At 33.9% G+C, this 14,963-nt stretch overlaps 3 protein-coding genes across 4 annotated transcripts in view; 2 read left to right on the top strand and 1 right to left on the bottom strand.

Annotated features, from left to right (window-relative positions):
* The window catches only part of LOC18034122 (protein NUCLEAR FUSION DEFECTIVE 6, chloroplastic/mitochondrial), a 3,093-nt gene extending 1,880 nt beyond the window's left edge, over positions 1-1,213 (top strand). Inside the window, exon 3 of the mRNA XM_024179234.1 lies at positions 215-1,213. Within this exon, the coding sequence (XP_024035002.1) occupies positions 215-234 (20 nt within the window). The 3' untranslated portion in view covers positions 235-1,213. The remainder of the gene's footprint in view (positions 1-214) is intronic.
* A 4,801-nt stretch (positions 1,214-6,014) lies between these two features.
* On the top strand, positions 6,015-9,620 carry LOC18034634 (uncharacterized protein At1g01500). Of its 2 annotated transcripts, XM_006423194.2 has the most exons (3): positions 6,015-6,549; positions 7,447-8,239; positions 9,166-9,620. In XM_006423194.2, the coding sequence occupies exons 2-3, from the start codon at positions 7,532-7,534 to the stop codon at positions 9,391-9,393; spliced, it is 936 nt and encodes a 311-aa protein (XP_006423257.1). In that variant the 5' UTR covers positions 6,015-6,549; positions 7,447-7,531; the 3' UTR covers positions 9,394-9,620. The 2 variants fall into 2 exon arrangements, with proteins under 2 accessions (XP_006423257.1, XP_006423256.1); XM_006423193.2 differs by lacking the exon at positions 6,015-6,549 and having other exon boundaries at positions 7,004-8,239.
* Positions 9,621-10,415: 795 nt separating this feature from the next.
* On the bottom strand, positions 10,416-14,758 carry LOC18035623 (BTB/POZ domain-containing protein At3g05675). The gene is made up of 2 exons (XM_006423192.2): positions 13,505-14,758; positions 10,416-11,035 (listed from the first exon to the last, which is right to left on the bottom strand). The coding sequence occupies exons 1-2, from the start codon at positions 14,684-14,686 to the stop codon at positions 10,763-10,765; spliced, it is 1,455 nt and encodes a 484-aa protein (XP_006423255.1). The 5' UTR covers positions 14,687-14,758; the 3' UTR covers positions 10,416-10,762.
* Between the last annotated feature and the right edge of the window lie 205 nt (positions 14,759-14,963).

Below are 14,963 nucleotides of genomic sequence, written 5' to 3'. Positions count from 1 at the left end.
TTAGTCAGCTTTTAGATTAAGTCTGGATTTTGGCCAAGTTAACCGTCTGTTATCTTGTCTTTTCCCCTTGTATTTATTCTGGCAAAAATTCCATGATTTCCCTTCATTCCTTGACTTGTTACATTTTGTGTACTAAACAATTTTTTCTTTCCCTTTGAGCTGTGTTTGTGCGTCTACTGATTGTTTCCCATATCCCTTTATTGCCATTTCCTAGACTTTGCAGTTCCTCGGTGACAGACTAAAGGCTTCAGTCATTTCAAAACTAATTGGCTGACATTTGGGCAATTGTTTCTTCTATCGGTGGTGGTTGCTTTAGTGGTCCGTCGTCTCCTTTCAATTATGGATATTGCTTTGCAACTCTCTATTTGCATCCAGACCATATGATACCACAGTTCTTCAGACTGCATCCTTTGGTTCTATTAGATAGCAAACCACTGCATTTTTCTGGTGTACATGTGTTAACTGTCTCAGCTAATTTGTGCTGAAACCAGCTTTCTCTTTCTCTCATTTACCTCTGAAAAGACTTGAGTTTAATGATTTAGGAATGAAGGGGCATTTGTTCTGTTAAAATTTGTAGATTTAGAGACATTAGAATATGTATTAACTGGTCTAGCAGAAAATCAAAGGAGAGTCTATATACTGTGCAGTTGGAAGTGGTGTTTAACTGCTCAAAGCCTGATAAGTTTTCCACAATTTTGATGAATAGATCTATAAGGTATTATTCCGTAATAGTTGTTTCTTTGATGTCACCTGCAATTTGCATTTGGTTAAAGGAAGTTAAGCTTCTTGTGGCCTCTTGTTGTGTATCTTTTCCTGAAGTTGCATGCCTTATTTGCAGCTCTGTCATAGCCATGATGTGAGATTGTTATGAACTGTTAGGGCACTGATTGTTATGAACCGTTAGGGCACTGATTGTTGTCTACACTTTGAAAGGCATGATCATTATTAGCTTAGACTAAGCAGTTCTTGTTTTGAGTTCTCCTTGTTCGTATTTCTGAGAATGACCAGTCGCTACTCAAAAATTCGGAAATAGTCTAGGTGTGTTCATGATCATACCTATGAGGCCTCAGGCAGCGCTAAATGGTTAAGCCAGGTTTGAAGAATATCCCTAGATCTTTTGTTGAGAGATTGCGAGAGCCATCGTGTTCGTGCCTCAGTCTTTGATGTCGTATCATCTGTGTTTGAGATGCCAAACCCGTAGCAGAAAAGATGAACATAAATAGAGCAAATACATACGGGGTACGCATGAACTACCCATTATTAAAATCTCAATACATAAATATTTTATGTACCATAGTGATTAAAACAGATATTACATTTACAGTTGGTCCATCTTTCATAACCCTTGTGGCATATAATATAATAATCCTTAACCTACAAAAATATTGATTTGTCGTGTCAATTTAAAGAAGAAAAAAATTATTATTTTGGGTAATTGTTATTGGAACAGCACCTTCACGGACAAACAAAATGGTTTGAGGGTTGAGACTAAAGCTGGTCTTGAGGGTGCGGTCGATAATGTAAAAAAATATGGTTGCAGTGACGAGTAATAATTGTTCCCGCATCTGCTTTCCACGTGAAATGCTAGCAATCGTCCAATGTAAAGTAGAAGAGTAACAAGTTGATACTCTATGTGACAGATAAGATAACGACCAATTTGAAAAGATGGGTATGATTTTTGACATGGACGATGGAGTATGATTCTGATGATGATACCCACTATTTCGGCTGAAGTACGCGTGACCCAAGAGCCGAGGGTAATTCGCCCCATCATTATCTCTTGTCAAACTATTTACTAGAAGGCAAACACTACCTTATAATTAATATATGATACGATCTTCATTCATGAACAGTATATGAGTAGGATTCACTCACTGATTATGTGAGAGATGTACCATACATTGATTGTAAGGTAGTAGGATCCTTATTAGAAATATCGAGACGTTTTGTTAACCACTAGAGATGACCACTAAAGAGGTGAAAAATACCTACTAAGACTTGGTTAAGTGGTTAGATCTATTTCGAGCCTTTATAAATATACTGTAGGGATTTAATTTAAATTTGAGTTTTAAAATTTAAGTGAAGACAATTTTTTCTTTTAAAAGTGGAGTTAACGTCTCTCGAATATTTGAGAGGGTTAAAATCTGAGCGGTGTCATATAAGATTTGATGTAAATCAATCTTAGTAATTGTATAATTGTAAATATCATGAGCAATAGTCTTTAAATAAAAAAAAAAAAAAAAAAAGAGGTGAAAGATGATGGTAGATTTGTCATTCCACTCAATACCAAATTCATTAAAAAGAAGAAGAAAGAAAAGAATCATGTTGAATTGGACTCAATACACGGTGAGCAAGCGAACTCTTCGTATTTACCAAACAATCTGAGATGGTAGTTCAAAATGAAAACTCTAAACACCATCAATCAATCTTAGAGCCTCATGCGAAGATATTGTAAATTACACATGTTAAAGATGGAAAATAAAAAAGTTGTGGAAGGAGTGGTTTGTTGACCGTGGGCTTTCATTTTCAAAATTTGAATACGGATTCTGGCATGTATTCAAAAGATTCTATGATTGATGCTCGCGAAAAAAATTCATTAAGTTCAACATACAGTACAGACACCAATAATTAATCTTTACGCAATTACGCGACAAATCTGACTTAACACAAATTAGGCAAATAGATAATCACAAGTGGGCCCAATTAAATATCCTTAGTTTGAAATAAAAATAAAAATATTAAACAGGAAAAGGTCATCTATCTACCAACCTAAGACTAATACTAAATGGGGTACTTGGTACCAACACTTTTGGACCAAATTTTTTTTTATCAAAATAATAAGCAAAGACAAAGTTTATATTCGTTTCCATTTAGGTTCCCATCGTTAGGTTATGTGATATAAAATTTTTGACAAAATTAATGATTTGATGATTATCATATTTTGCAAATTCTGAAAACATACATTAATAAGTCTTCGGATCTGAAACGTAAACGATAATTTCTTCTCCCGATCAAAGCTAAATAAAATTGAAATCCTTGGCCAAATCTGATAGCGAAGCCCAAGACCAAGAATAATAATTAATACACGTGAGTATGATGGGGTTATTCGCAATTGTAATGTCAGCAATATCAATGGACATCGTTTTACTCAAAAGGGGCACATTATTGTTTACTTTTATTTTAGTTTCTTGCTAATTTTAAAAATAAAAATGGCACCATCCATAATATAGACTTGTCAATCTCTTTCTAGTCTGAGATCACACATCTCTTGTGGAGAAATAACGAGAGTTTGAGTTTATACGTTGTAGGTTCGTTGAAAAATCTTCAACCTTACAAATTTCGACAGTGACCGTGAATACGATATCTTTTTAGAGTACGGTACTTTAGAGTTTAACCAGATGCCGTCTGAGTCAAATAATCATAATTATTAAATATTGTTGATATTTTGACTATTTTATGGTGCTAAAATCATAAGGTATGGTACCTATAGGAGTATCCTAATTGACGATTAGGGGTGTATACGGGTTGGCTTGGATGTGATTTGTGAAAATTTAACCCAATCTACTATTGAATGGGTTAAAATGTAAAATTTATTCAATTCAATTAAATAAATATGTTTAACCTAATTTAATCCCACTCATAAATCATCGGGTTAGGTTGAGTTAAATTGATCGGATTGAAGGTTAAATTAAAATTAAAAATAAATTAAAAAAATCAAATTTATTAAAATCAAATATAAATTTATTGTAACTTATAAATTTTATTCGTTTTCGGTAAAAGAAAGCTAAAAAGTAAAACTATTTTTAAATTAAGAAAATTTCAATAATGAGCTTCTAAACTTTAATCCCGGCTTTTGCATCTCTTGTTCGAATTTTAAATTCAGACCTTTTAGATAATTAACTAGTATCATATCCAATAAAAAAAATGCAAAAAATTATATATAATTATGTAGTATTAATTGTTTACTTTCAAAATTAACTTATCACATAATAAATTTACTTATATAAAAGAGTTATTTTAATTTTGGAATTAGAGTCTAGAGGAACAAATATGAGAATAAAATAATCTCTTCTATAAAAAAGAAGATTTAAAAATTAGGTTAATTGTTTAGGTTTTTAGGATTTTACAATTGAGGATTAACATATTATTATTATTATTATTATTATTATTATTATTATTTATTATGTGGATTCGGTTGGGTTAAATGGATTTATAATTAATCGAACCCAATCTAATTAGTAATTGGGTTTAAAAATTGACCCAATTAATCCACAATAATTTACTCAATCTATCAAAATTAGATTAAGTTGGATCAAATCTATTGGGTTGGATTGGATTTGCCCACTCTAATAATACTCTTTTTTAAATATTTTATTTTAAATTATTATAATATGCACAAATGTATATAATTTGAAATTTATCAGGACTCTAAATAAAGTCTAGAAACATTCAGAAACTTGAAATTTTAGCCTGATTGAAACTTGATTTTATTAGCTCAATATTGAGAGAAATCTACTCTTAAGTTACGCTTGGCACGCAAGATTAAATTGAACTAATTATTAGAATTAGACTATATTAGATTTAATTGGATTATACAATTTATCTTATGTTTGGTACAGTTTTAGATTCAACTATATTAAATTATATTAATAAAATTTAAGTTGGCATTTAAATATAAATATTAACTATTCATGAATATTTAATTATAAAATAATTTTGAAAATTAATGTAAAAGACAATCAATAAAATATCAAATATATAGAAAGTTAGATATCAGGCAATCATCATTATAATAAACAAAATATAAATTAGATTAAATTTAACAACTATTTAAATATTAATTTAATTTTTTATTACATATTTTAAATATTTTTATTTTATCAAAATATTATCAAATAATATATATAAAAACAACTAATTACTGGTATTATTAATTTTCATGATTAATTTTAATATAGTGATTATTAGATTAAATATTACATTAGTTATGGTTAATTAAATTGACAACGGTTATTAAAATTAATCCTAACTAAAACCCATATGTAAATTGGAATGGCTAATCCCATGATTTAGGAGTTTAGTTCCCTAATTTAATATAAAATGAAGCTTGTCAAAAATAAAGAAAATATAATTAATCCCAAAATTAATACAATCGTATGCTTAATCCTTACCCTAAAACATAGTCTTATAGTCTTATTCAAAGGGACCGAGCCACAATAACAATAATAATAATGGTGGGTGAGCTATAAATTCGTAAATTTTCTTGTTCGCCCGTATATTTAAAAAATAAAACGAAGAAGAAAAATGGCGAAAGCCCACTGTATAATTTGTAGAATTGTTAGTTGTCTTCCTGTACCACGTTTCTCTTCTAGAGACAACGAAATTCTAATGTGGTGTTTGTTTTTTTATTTAAAATCTAAATAAATTTGAATTAGTATGAATTCTGAATAGATTTGAATATCTGAATCTGAATAATATGTTTATTTTTTCATCTGAATTTCGAAAAATAAGTATTAAGTTGTTTGTTTTTTTCAACTTAAAAAATTGAAAATATATACTTTTACATTTGTATCCTTATTAAATCTGAATGTCAAATAAATAATATATTAAATACCACAATATTTTAACATTTATAAATAAAACTATATTCAAGTGAATACATAATTATTTTAAAATTTTAATATATAAAATACTATAAATTTCAAATTTTATTGTATATAATATAAGAAAGAAAAAATATGGATATTTTTATGTGGGGTAAATATCTATAGATGAGTTTTGAGATAGACATAAAAAATAAATTATAAAATAATAATATTTTTGACATTAGCAAGTAATTAACTTAATTCATATTTCTCTATTAAATAAAAAATTAAAAAAATTAACTTATTTTATTAAATCAAAATTATCTAAAAAATCTCATTAAATTATAAAAATAAATAATTTTAATTAATTTAATTAATTAAATTAAATCACTTTAAATCATTAAGTTAAAAAATAAACATCACCTAACTGTGTTCGTATATAATTCGTCAATCTTCAAATACTAAAACTGTTCGTCTTCAAATGTTAAAAATGTTCGCACATCCCTTTCAAAACCTGTCTTTTCTCTTTATAATTTCTAGGATAAGATCTGATCATCTGAAGAATATCTGATCAACCTGTGACCCCACTTCTTCTTATTATTACTTTTTTATTAATTCAACTGTGAATTGTAATATTAAAACTTTCAGCTTTAACAAACATTGAATTTTTTTAAAAAAAAATATGAAAGTTTTAAAATTATCCATAATTCTTTGTACAATTTCATGATCTGGGTTGTTCTCTGTTTTGTATTTCAGTAATTTTGCAACCCAAATTTTTGTTTGTGAAAACTCTGTGTGGCCAAGATTGTCAAATGGAAAGCTGTGATATGGTTTTGTTGGAGGGAAGGAGACACCACTCACTAGAGGCTTAAAATTGGAATCTGTTTGGATTACAGCGGTGATGATTGATTCTTGAATATCTCTTTTTGCGGTGATGATTGATTCTTGAAGATATCTTTTTGTGGTAAGTTTTTTTTTTTGAATTAATCAGAAAAATTCATTCTTGCATACACGTATACATAATTACGTATTTAGTACAGAAAATGATGGAGGAGTAAGTGCTTGGCATGGAATATGACATCTTGATTTGTCATCTAATGCCGGCTGTTGGTGTTTGTGGAGATTATTATTTAAACCTCTCATATTGATTTTTAACTCTGCCATAGTCATATTCAGAAATAAGCAGATTCATTTTGTAGACTTTTTGCTTATTTCTGCATTGTTACTGGTATGCTTCTGAATAAATTGAATTAGTTATCTCACATATTTATCAAACTGTTTCGCTGTTGATCTTTTTATTTTTGGTTTTAATTGATTTTTCGAATGGGTATGTAAAGTTGTAGTTTGGGTAGTGACCATTTGTTCAGCTTTGGCAGTATTCATGTGTTACTTGTTTTTATTTTATTTTTTCTTTTGTGGGCTTGAACAGTTGGATTTTTGGAATTTTCTATAGTTCTTGGCCATCTTCTTATCCCCCCTTTATCGTTTGTCTCTTCCCTTTTTTAGGTTACGTAATCACTGCTTGTTTCTTATTTCAATTGCAATCGGATTCATTATTTCCTCTATAGTTCCTATTCTTCTGCTCGAGACTTTTTGGTCTTCATCTTCTTTTCTTTATTCACTCTCGCTGGGGATTTATTTGGCCTGAATTTTATTTCTATTGTTTCTATTTTTAATATCTATTCCGCTCTTCACATCAGTAGACTATCTGGATTGCATCACTTTCAATAGAAATTGACACACCAGTTCTCTTACGTGTTGATCAATTGGACTTCCCCGGTCTTTTTTTTTTTTTGGTTTTCAAATGTTCAAATCATATTGTATGAATTGGCATGAACTCACTTTGTTAACACGGCTGCAGGGTCTTTATGCTTGCATGAGATTTCCTCGTAAACTTCATTGAGGTTGAAAGATTTCCTTGAGGAGAGGTTGAACCGTCGAGGGAAATGGAGAATTCTTATGCAACATCTAACAGTAATGGGCCAACCAGTAATGGCCAAGTCATGATGCACTCTCCTTATCAGCAATGCGTCAAGGGATCGCTATCTTGGCTTGATTTAAGAGTTTTCTATGTTAGAGTAAGCAAATTCGAGAGTGATGATTCTACACCTGAGTGCCTCACGCTAAACCATATTCCATTACATCCCCACACCCTTCTTGAAGTAAATGGTGTTAGAACTAGTATCTATGCTGATGGGGCTTCAACACTTCTAAGAAGAGATCGATTGGATAAAAAATCTGAAGAAGTTACATTCGTGAGCACTGATAGTATAAGGACAACAGGAAGTGTGAAGTTTGAGGTTTTTGATAAGGATGTCCTTGTTCTCTCTGGGGTTATAGAATCGTGTAACAGTAATGGTTTTACAACAGAGTCAAGAAACCATGATCAGAGATGGTGCATGAACTGTAAATCAGATATTACTGCAGGACCTGGCTTCCTTAAGGCAAAACAATTTATGAGTTCAGACTCTGCTTCACCTACAATTGAGGTCTATGTTGCAGGGACCTTCTCAGACACTCCAATCATCTTAACCAAGACCTTGCAGCTTAGTTCTCGGAAAAAGCAAACGAGGAGGGGGGTGTTGGATTCTATACCAGAGTATGAGGCTAGTGAAGAGTCCCAAAAAGATACTCCTTCTGAGCTGCCTTTGCAGGTACTTGTTAGTTTATCTTGAAATTTAATGGAAACTCTTTTATGCATAGATGTCTGACTTCTCTCTGTTCAAACATTAGTTTCACCCTTGCTTAATCGCACTGATGTTTGTTATATCCCAAACTCTTTCCTGGCTTGTGACACTTTTAGCAAGTATGAGATTTTCAACCAGCTAAACTAATCTTGTCACGGGTTCCATAAAGAAAGTTGGTTCAGTCACATGTTTTTAGACCATGAAATAATGCAAGACTGCCTTCTAGTTTTCTTTGACAATGTTTGAGTGACTTCTTATTTTAGTACGTACTGATGATCAATTGTGTGAACTTTATGCACAGCTGTTTACTTATGTGGTAGATAAGTATCTACTCATTAAATGAGTTGGAAAACACACAAATACTTCCTTGAGTTTAATCTTTTTTCAAGGGTTGTAGAGCTTTCTTTTGGATTGGATATATTCTGCTCTAATGTGTTATCTAATTTCTTATGGGTGCCTTCTAAGACCTCATGATTGTATGCTGCTAGAGAATTCTAGATTCATATATCAAACACATGACCGACTTGCATCGTTGTAGCAAGTTTCTGTATGTATGTGGAGGATCCAATTGATCCTCTTCTCTTCTTTTTTAAACTTGCTATCTTGTTGAACCCATCCTCTTACTGTTCATGAACTGAATTGCCGCAATGTATATTTCTATTCATACGTGTAAATTTTAACTTTGGAGAATTGTCGACTTTCCAAATCATGCATGTAATTTAGACTTTATTCTGGTGTTCTTAATACTTTATGTTTGGTATATCTTATAGAACTGCCAATGGTCAAGAATCTGTTTTACTTTCCAGTTGAGTAATCTGTTTGTGTTGATACTCAATTTGCATTCTTGTTTTGCTCCAATAGTTCTGCTTTTCATATTTTTCACAACTTTGCAGGTATTAGATTTTTCAGATCACAAACCGGAAAGTGAATACTACAACCATCTATACTCGGGGACTGATTTTTTGGAAGGCGAAGATGAAGAACTCTCATGGTTCAATGCTGGTGTCAGGGTGGGGGTTGGCATTGGCCTGAGCATCTGTCTAGGGATTGGAATAGGAGTGGGTATGCTGGTTAGAACTTACCAAGGCACCACTCGGAACTTTAGAAGGCGACTATTGTAGTCCAAACTTATCCCTGTTGTCATCTTTTGTGAGACCATGTGCTACTCCGATTCTGACCCAGAGAAAGCTAATGTAATGGCAGTTCTGATATATCATGCTGCGGGACTAGGAGCTTGCACATTTTGCAATTTAATTGCAGTTGATGTATGAACTCCAGCTTCTGTTGGGCTATTTGAGAGTGATGGAGCCCTTCATATGCAATAAAAGGGTGCCTGTATTTTCTTGTATCATACCACCCAACAGTGATCTTGCCTATATTTCCTTCCTATAATTTTACGGTAGATAAGAGCATCACTAAGTTTGAACTTTAAAAAAGCCTCATCAGGTAGTTAATTCAGTGAGTTTGCATCATGTTGTTTTGGTTTGTAACTGAAGTTTTGTTAATAGAAAGAGATTCCATAATGCTTTTGAAGGATTTGTTTCTCAGTTATTGATCAAGCTTACATTGATGCTTTCAGTTAACTATATATGTGTATGTGCCATCATTATGTATTCAGCAGTATGTTGAGCATGCTAAATTGAAGAGATCTTGATGCCCTTCCAGAGGCCATTACAAGGGTCGAGGGACGAGGGCAGTCACCTCTGTTATATTTGTTAGCGCTGTCCCTCAACGTTCCCGACTAAGCAAGAGAAATGAAAAGAATTGTTCCTATCATGTAACGCTGGCTTAACAACAGCAATTTTATATATTGCATGGGAGCTGGCCCATAACGGATAAGGAAGCATTCACACCCTTTTAGAACGTGGTCCATTCGATAAAGAAGACAGACAAGGGATTGAGTTGTTTAGCTCCCTACGGTTCATTCGAACAAAAAGACAAGCAAAGGGATAGAGCTCTGTCTCCTTTGTCATATCTCAAGGAATTGTGATCATGCAGCAGATGTGTTGGCTAAACCTACACTTGGCTACTGTGATTTTCTTAAATAGATGAAAGGTTTTCCATAGTATCTATCTTGTTATCATTGAGTTAACTGAGATCTACTGTGTTATTTCAGTTAATATTCTGTAGCTAAATATTCTTTCTTGGGGCATCTAGTGTTCAGAAGCTCCATGCACAATTCGCATTTCATAAGTAACACTCAACATGGCTAATTCATAACAATCTAATACACAAAGCCTAGTGCATTATATCGAAGACTGTTTTTCCTTATTCAGTCCGGTTGGATTACAGAAGGATGATACGAAATAAAATTTTTACAAGGAACAACATCAAAAGCATTTAGGTTTGCTTTGGTTGCAAGATGGAAAGATCCGGCTTAATGTTTTATATACAGAGTCAGGAGTCATTTTTATGGACAATATATGACAGAGAAGTCTAGACCTCTAAAACAGAGTCTGAAGGAAGCCAGCCGCTGCATTCTAACTTTGATCATCCATCCACTCGTGCGGGTCGAGTTGCACGGCGGAACCAGGTGTTGAATGCTGTAACCAAGTGAGGACAATCTTCAACATTTTTGGTGGAGAAGCTGAGGCACTGTTGCAGCAACTCTTGTGAATCTGACATGGGTAGCGTGGAGATGATTCTAAGGAATGTATCTTCAAGCTCCAGATATAGTGATTTATGGCTGGGCAGCAAAGGGGAGACATTGTCTTTGCAAACAATCAGAACAGGAAGCCAGTCTTTAACAAGCTTCATTCTAACCTGGAAAATAATTCGGAAAAATATAAGTTTCTTACTTTATTTTAGCCACTAAACTGCCGACAAACGAGAAAAATAAACAAGAAAAACCTCATTATTTTTCAAATTACTGAAATTATTGATATTAATTGAAATCATAACCCCAACTTAGGTGACAATTATCAACCACAACAGCAATGGGAAAACATTGCGTTGGCCTAGCAAGCTCCAAAGATAAAGGGATATGGTTCCATATATTTTGTAAACCTGCATCTGCAAGGTCTTTTTCATTGCATTGAATATGCGTTTAACCTTTGAAACTTTGAAACCCAAAATCAACAGAAACACCAAAGTCATAGAAGGAAAAACAACCTGCAATCAAACACACGTACATATACACTCTACATATTGGCAAATAAAACATCACTTTATGAAGTTGAGTCATCTCATTTTTCACATTGTTTAGTAAATATCCCGTAAAGTAAATCATTGCAATGCAGTCCAACGAAGGTCACTTTCTGAAATGCTCAGAAACATGAGCCATCATTTTGTAGCCATCTACAGGCACATTTTGTAGCCATCAAAGCAACCACTAAGATGATCAATCTCTGATAAAGGCCACACCTCTTGACAGACAGAGAATCAATTCCCTAATTTATCAGACTCAAGCATTTGCCATCAACAAACTCTTCCAACTATGCTGATAAATGATAGCTTTCCTATCTAAGCAAATAGCCAAAATATTCAAAGAAAGGACTTTGACATTGACTCAACGGGGGGATTCATCCACAATAAGATCAAGACAAAGAGGCATTATGGAGAGCAGAAAAGACATAAAGAAGATAATTTGGGGAAAGGGGAGGAAGGCATTAAGCATCAACCGTCATAATCTTCTAACCATGTCAACAATCTATGGATAGTAGCCCATATTTGTTGACCGTGCAACTTAATGTAAGAAGCATATACAATAGAATAAATTAAGAATTCTAGATTTTCAGTCAACTTAGTATTTAGTATTTTACTAGAATTTATCTTATTTTATTAAGCTTATTTGATTCGTATTTGTAATTCTAGTCTAACTAAGATTTTAGATTATTTCTCTTATTTGTGAAGGATTAAGATTATGTTCGCTACTAGTATAAATAGAGTTGTTATCTTAGTTTACTGTAACACCTTCATACGGTAACACCTTCATAAACTTTTCATTTATAATATTTTAGATTATTCCCTTTAGGTTTTAACTTTGTCGTTAATTTGACATTTTCTCTTTTTGAGTGCTATTCTTTCTTGAGTTTTAGAATTCATGCTAGAACGATATCTAATATCGCTTCCGCACTGCATCAAGTGGTATTAGAGATAATTGGTTTTAACTTCAAAAACAATTATCTCTACATGATCTTTTTTGAAGCATAATGCTCTTGTCATCAACTTGATTTGATGAAGTCATATCAGTCATATTATCTTTTATAACAATTAATGCCTCTTCAACTTGATTTGATCATGCAAAGATAATGGATTTCAACTTCAAAATCAATTATCTTTGCATGATCTTTTTTGAAGCATAATGCTCTTGTCATCAACTTGATTTGATGAAGTCATATTAATCATATCATCCTTTATAACAATTGATACCGATTCAGCTTGAGTTTCTTGAACTTCAACTGTACTATTCAACTCAACGCTCAAATTATGATCAGCCTCATCTTGAGTAATTTTGGCCACGAATTCAATTATTTATGATGCTTACAGGTATATCTTTGAGAGTTGACATTCTAATAATGATTCTCGAGATTCTCTCATTGAACTCTCCATTGCCTCAATTGAGCGTTGCATTGATTGTAATGCCTTTGATGATCGTTCAAGATGCTTTTCTCGTCATTCATCTTCTATTTCCTCTTCATCTGAATCCTGTGGACTTGCAGGGGTGGAGTACTAGAGCTACCTATTTATTTATACTGGTAGCTAATTTAATCCTAATCCTTCTCAAATACGAGAAATAATCTAAAACCCTAATTAGACTAGAATTACAAATATGACTAAACTAAACTTAATAAAATAAGACAAATCTTTATAAAATACTAAATACTAAATTGACTCAAAATCTAAAATTCCCAATTTATTCTACCCTATATGCTCCCTACATCACAACTGAAGTCCCTTGTCAAGAACTAGAAGCTCCAAGAAGAAACTCAACCTAATGAGACAAAACCCTAAAGAATTCATTTAGAACTATTATGTCATGGCATTAGGACTAATCAATTAATTGATCATTAATAGTTGATTCATAGAACTTACTGTAAGTCATAGAATAGCACTTCACAAAGAAAGTAAAAACTAATCCTAAGAACCAAACCAGCAAGAATATAAACAAGTGTAAATTCCCAACCAGAGCAGTCCACATGCGATATCTTTAGTCTCAAATATTATACCAATTTATGCATAAATTATGCATAATCTACACATAAGAGTAATAAGAAAGTCTAAAACAAATACCTGTCTAGCAGCCAAAGTAGTCCCAGCAGCCACAGCATTGGCAAGCTTACAAGTGCACCTCATTATAACAGCAGGAAGCCCCGGCACAATATTCCTCCAAGCATCATCGCGAAAAGCACGCTGCAAATCAGCCGTAAAAGCAGCCTGCTCGCTCCACTCCTTCACAGCGGAATCCGCAACCCTCAACTCAATCATTCTCTCCACCAACCACAACAAATGCCGCCCATTCGTCATCGCAGTATGCAAATTCAACCGCTGTATTGCCTCAGTCTCGTTATGGTCCCCTCTAAAATCAGGACTAGAATACTCTTCCAAGCTCTCCTTCACCACCTTCAAACTCTCCTCAAACGCCCTCTCTAACACGCGCCTCGCAGAATCTCTCGACGCGAAGTCCCTTAATAACTTGGCGACGAACGCTTTCACGAAGGCCATGTTTGGATGGTTATGAATCGCTGATAAAATCAATCCATGAAGCATATCTTCTCCGCAATTTTCGTTCGGCGAAAACCTAGATAGAAGCTCTTTAGATTCTTCTTCACGTAGTAATGGAATTACTTCAATAACTCTTGTTTCTTCTTCTTCGGTCCACGGCACGGCTTCGATGAATTTAACGCAGGCTTTGACGCAATCTTCGAAGAGTAATTCTAAAGCTACAGGAAGCAAATCGAGCGCGACAGAGACGGAATTGATTACGGAAGAGAAATCGTCGGTGTAGAGAAGTTGAAGGACCGCTAAGTGATCGGCGATTGAGTTCGGTTTGTTCGAAGGTACGCCGAAATTGAGACGGAGGATTTTGTGTTCGTTATCGGTATCAAAGGCATTGTTGGTGTCAGGGTTAGGGTTTAGCCAGCGATCGGAGAGGAGAGCGGCGAAGTATTTCGAGCGGCGGAGGACGTTGGAATGGAGGTAAATCTGGACGTCGTCTCCGGTAGTGGAGTTGACGGTGTAAGGAGCGTCGATGTCGACGTAGAGACGGAGAATGACGTCAGCGGTGGAGGATTCGTTGAAGGAAGTGGAGCAACGGGGGACGACGGCGGCGGCGGCCGAGGCAGCAGAAGCTTCGCTGAAGGAGTTGGCGGATGCTGAGCGGCGGATTTTTTGGGATGATTCGGCGGAGGAGTTGCGCATGGCGGAAGTGTGGTAGGGCACGCGCTGGCGTTTCTTTGAGCTTGCAGGGATCATCTTTGGCTAGGGAGAATTGATATTTTGGTGCAAAGCCGTTAAACGAGAGACATTGGCGAGGGAAATCGTACGGGTTTTATAGCCGAACAGTTTGGCCGTTTGGGGTGGGAATGGACACGTGGTGATATAGTGGAGCGAGTATTATAAGTATCAGATTAGCATTTGAACAAAGTTTTGGTTCTAGTTTAAAAATTAGTTTCACTCAAAATGATGTACGTAGGGCACAAAATCCTATTTCAGGCAATTTTAATCCCTTAATAATAAAAACGCTGTTTTT

Source organism: Citrus clementina, unplaced genomic scaffold (assembly GCF_000493195.1).
Source record: "Citrus clementina cultivar Clemenules unplaced genomic scaffold, Citrus_clementina_v1.0 scaffold_8, whole genome shotgun sequence".
Taxonomy (NCBI): domain Eukaryota; kingdom Viridiplantae; phylum Streptophyta; class Magnoliopsida; order Sapindales; family Rutaceae; genus Citrus; species Citrus x clementina.
The sequence above is the reverse complement of the archived record's forward strand: the minus strand, read 5'-3'. Positions and strand labels throughout refer to the sequence as shown.